The sequence below is a fragment of the Sander lucioperca genome, chromosome 7 (genome assembly GCF_008315115.2).
Source record: "Sander lucioperca isolate FBNREF2018 chromosome 7, SLUC_FBN_1.2, whole genome shotgun sequence".
Classification (NCBI taxonomy): domain Eukaryota; kingdom Metazoa; phylum Chordata; class Actinopteri; order Perciformes; family Percidae; genus Sander; species Sander lucioperca.
In genome coordinates, this window is record NC_050179.1 from 21,848,785 (window position 1) to 21,853,784 (window position 5,000).

Here is a 5,000-nt window from a genome sequence, read left to right on the forward strand (position 1 = left end):
GGACTGCAGGAGAGACGTGTCCCCCTAGTGGTAATCTGGAGGACTACAGGGGGTACGTGTCCCCCTAGGGGTAATCTGGAGGACTGCAGGGGGTACGTGTCCCCCTAGTGGTACTCTGGAGGACTGCAGGGGGTACGTGTCCCCCTAGTGGTACTCTGGAGGACTGCAGGGGGTACGTGTCTCCCTAGAGGTACTCTGGAGGACTACAGGGGGTACGTGTCCCCCTAGTGGTACTCTGGAGGACTGCAGGGGGTACGTGTCCCCCTAGGGGTACTCTGGAGGACTGCAGGGGGTATGTGTCCCCCTAGGGGTACTCTGGAGGACTGCAGGGGTACGTGATTCCCGGTACAGGAGTCAATTTCACTGTCGGTAACGTGTTCGGGACGGAGCCGGAGATTAAATTAAAAAATGACGCTGCAACGCGGTGAGGGTGTCCAAAGATTGCGAGGCATTTGGTTTTAAAAAAGAGAATCACTTAGAACTCCCAATACGTTTGTTGATTGGGAACACCGTGACCTGAGGGAGTCCTGAACAATGGTCACTACCTCTAACCCCCCCAGCAGAGAGAGACACACAGCTCTACACACACACAGACAGACAGACAGACAGACAGACACACACACACACACACACACACACACACACACACACACAGACAGACAGACAGACAGACAGACAGACAGACACACACACACACACATACAGACACACACACACACACACACACACACACACACACACACACACACACACACACACAGACAGACAGACAGACACACACACACACACACACACACATACAGACACACACACACACACACACACACACACACAGACAGACAGACACACACATACAGACACACACAGACACACAGACAGACAGACAGACAGACACACACACACACACACACACACACACACACACACACACACACACACACACACACACACAGACAGACAGACACACAGACACACACACAGACACACACACACACAGACACACAGAGATACACACACACAGACAGACACACACACACACACACACACACAGCTCTACACATACAGACACACACAGACACACACACACACACACACACACACAGAGACACACACACACACACACACACACACACACACACACACACACACACATACATACATAGGGAACCAAACAGGAGCAGGACGGGATTCGGGAGTCTTTCTCTCGGGATTTTGCAGGACAGGATTTATTTTGGGGGGGCAGTCATGTGACGGGATGGGAGAGACAACTGTTCCCGTGTCACCCTCTAGTTCTTGCCTTCCTTCCTCCGTTTTGAAATAATTTTTTTCATTTTTCATTCCATGTTCATCATGGAAAAAGATCAAGCAGCCACTGCACGGCCAATACACTGACACTAGAAACCTTTTATAAATGACATATATAATGACAGAATGTGTATTGGTTGTTGGTCGCAGCGGTGTCTGTTAGCAGTTAGCTCGCTCGTTAGCCGCTGAACCGCAGCAGCGTGCAGGCAGAGCGAGCAGCCGCCAGCTGTTGATCCGTGCAGGACTTCACCGTGAGCGGACTGTTTAGAGACCATGTGACCGGCAGGTAACGTTAACTGGTCCCTATACGCAAATATCATAAATGATAGGGAACCCAGCAACGGCCATGATGAGCTTCTCCTCCTTTTTCTCTGAACTAATGTTTTGGTAGGAACCAAAGTTTACATCGTATGTTTCTCTGGAATCAGCCAGCGTGAAGGACGTCTATATTCTGATTGGTTGCCGCTGAACGGCGTCATAGCTCATTACCATAAAGTTGACCTACTTTCAACTTTCTGATTGACGCTCTGGTCGCTCAAAACGCCCAAAACGTGACGCCGACAGATTTTCCGCTCCTTGCAGCTGAGAGAAGCAGCTTCCATTGAAAATGAATGACTTCCTGTATCTTTAGAAGATCAAGTCGGCGGCGGTGTGGACGGACAGTAATGCTTTTTGAAAACTAAAGGCTTTCTTCTTCATAAAACGTGTCGGACATCATCACATTTTTGTTTACATTTTCATTCATTTACATCAGTAAGCTACAGGACAGCATCTTTCAAAACATGACCTCCGCGAAAGAGAACAGAACAATGAATGCGTCTCTGTCCCGAGCACATTTCAAACCAAAGTGACTTTTGCTTAAATAATTCAGGATCTGAATACTTCTTCCGCCGCTGCATGTTATACACCTTATTGTGTCAACAAGCCCTGATTCAGATTTTGCGTAACTTCCGGCCGTAGCTGTATCCCTTCTAACCACAACATCACATTATTTACTTTCCGTTTAACCGTCCTGTTGTCTTTGGGTCAAATTTGACCTGTTTTCTAAATGTCTATCTCAGAAATAGAGATGCACCGATAGACCGGCCGGTGACCGGAATTGGCCGGTTTTCACATCATCGGCCATGACCGGCAGGTCAGTCTGACATATGGTGATTTCATGGCGGTCAAATTCACTCAGGCGGCACATGATTTACATCGCGCAACATCAACACCACGCGTGCACATGCAGGGTTTCCGCTGTATGCATGTAGCAGCGGCACACTGCCGCTCCATCAGCTGTTTATGAAATGTCATAAAGTCGTAAACCAACATTAAAAACCTAGCGTCAATAACTAACGTTAGCAGATAAGCCCGTTGACAGCAACGGTGGTGTTCATATTTATGCACAATGACACATAAAGAAAACTTGCTAAAAAAGGAACTACACGCTGTTTTCAGGTAACGTTACTGTTGACGTCCAAACAGGCCTGTGTTACACTGCAAGGCTATATTTATTTTATTTTTATTTGTTATTTATATATTATTTTATTGCCTTGTTACCTGTTTTCCCTGTTTTCATACATACAGAAGTTTAGTTTGCTAAATATATCACATTTCTTTAGTTGATATTGATGTGAAAAGAAGGAAATGGTTCTAACATTGCTCTTTAGATGTGTGTGAATGTCCCACCAGGAGTAATTTATATAGTTCTATTTTATAGTGATCCATTATCTGTTCAACACATGTTCTATTAAAGAAAAGATAGAAAATAAATATGTGTGTGCTGTAAAGTGGTTAGAAAAAATTAAATCAGAATTGGCTAAAATCAGTATCAGCTGGTCTAACTCAAAGAAAATCAGAAATCAGAATCGGCCTAGAAAGTTGGAATCAGTGCATCTCTACTCAGAAATATGGGTTTCTTTTTAACTACCTAATTCTAACTACCTAATTCTAACTATCTAATTCTAAATACCTATTTTTGATTGTCCAAAAATAACACGGATGATTTCACACAACGCGCTTCGCAAGTACAACAACAGATCGGATCTCTACTATCATTCACTATTTGTTTGTTTGTTTAGTTCAATGTTTTTTTTTTTTTAAATGTTTTGAAACTGAACCCAACTGAAAGTTGACATACGGTATAATACAGCCTTCTTTGATTATCCTTCCTTTTAATATTAGTCTAAACAATTCATAATTCCTGCTTTTTTTAAATAAAAGAATTAGGTATAATTTCCTAAAAATTTAGGTTTTATTGACCATGATATTCCAAAAATAAGTGTAAAAGTTGGTGTTAGTGGAGTTCATACATGGTAGTGAAAGGAAGTGGTATATGTAAAAATAATAATAATAAAAATAAAAATAAAAATAAAAATAAAAATAATAATGATAATAATAATAATAATAATGATAATAATATTAAATAGTAATAATAATAATAAAAATAATAATAGTAATAATAATAATAATAATAAAATAATAAAAAAAACAATAATAATAATAATAATAATAATAAATAAACAACATAATAATATTAATAATAATAATAATAATAATAAAAATAACCATTGAAAAAAAGCACCGAAAATGTCGGAAAAATAGAGTGAAAAACGTCTTAAAAAGTGTAGATTTTTTGGTTTTGACCCGACAGAGAACAGGTGGGTTAAACTGACCCGAGTGGAAGTGTCTGGAGCAGACTCTCATGGAGGTGGGGATGCGGTGGAAGGTGACGTCCGGCCGGCCGACGGCAGCCACCCAGGCCGCCCTCCGGCGCTCTGTGAGCCGGGAGACCTGCGCCCCTTCATGCGTCCTCCAGGCGGGGAAACAGTGGAACGTGAGTCCGTTCGGGATCTTCCTCCCGCGGTGGTCGTGAGACTTACGGCAGCAGCTTATGACGCAGCAGCTTCTGCCTCCCATTCATTAAAATATAAAACCCCGCGCGGAGATATGTAACGTTTAAACGTTAAGTTATGAAAACAACCGTTGAGCTAAACAAGTAACCGCTAACAGATATGGCTAATCTCCCAGAACGCACTGCGGCGCGACGGCACGTCACGTCACATCACCATGGCGACCTCTGAGCTCCACCGGTAGTTTGTGGCAACGAAAATCTGAATAATAACGGTCAACACATTGATTATTAACTTGTTAAGTGTTAATTTTAAACATCAGACAGTATTTACTATATTAATATTATTACTATAAACATTAGTTTGGCTGTCAGACTTAAATAAACACACTTTATTCCCGTTTTAAAAAAAAAAAAAGTAAAACAATAAATTAAAAAAAGCCGTTTTTAACGTGAAATTATATTTAAATATATTTAAACTTAATTATATTTAAACTTTAAAATGACTGACACATAAGAAAGCCGTCCGGACTGCCTTACAACCTCCTTAATGTGCATTGTTTACACCCTGTATTGTCCATGTTTGTCTGTATGTATTTACTGAATGGCTTATTGTCACGGATCATATTTATTTTATCATTTTGTTAATATATTGTGAAAAGCAGCGCGGTGTCTCGTCTGTCCGCTGTGTACCGAGCCCCTGAAGCCAAAAAAAAATCAAAAGACAAATTCATTCTCATCTTAATTAACCCTACTGTTGTCTATGGGTCAAATTTGACCCATTTTCTAAATGTCTATATCAGAAATTTGGGTTTCTTTTTAACTTCTTAATTTTAATTTATACCAAAAATAACACGGATGA

General features: G+C 41.2%; 1 protein-coding gene and 1 long non-coding RNA gene across 6 annotated transcripts in view; one reads left to right on the forward strand and one right to left on the reverse strand.

Annotated features, from left to right (window-relative positions):
• Positions 1-1,240, forward strand: part of LOC118495489 — a 19,417-nt gene extending 18,177 nt beyond the window's left edge. Inside the window, exon 3 of the long non-coding RNA XR_004897930.1 lies at positions 1,182-1,240. This is a non-coding gene — a long non-coding RNA (uncharacterized LOC118495489). The remainder of the gene's footprint in view (positions 1-1,181) is intronic.
• The window catches only part of LOC116059833, a 21,304-nt gene that overhangs the window by 11,669 nt on the left and 4,635 nt on the right, over positions 1-5,000 (reverse strand). The window contains exon 1 of one of the 5 annotated variants that reach the window (XM_031313101.2): positions 3,963-4,294. The exons of the other annotated variants lie outside the window; for them this stretch is intronic. Coding sequence (XP_031168961.1) covers positions 3,963-4,206 — 244 coding nt within the window. The 5' untranslated portion in view covers positions 4,207-4,294. Of the gene's footprint in view, positions 1-3,962; positions 4,295-5,000 lie in introns of those variants that run through there. 5 annotated transcript variants of the gene reach the window in all.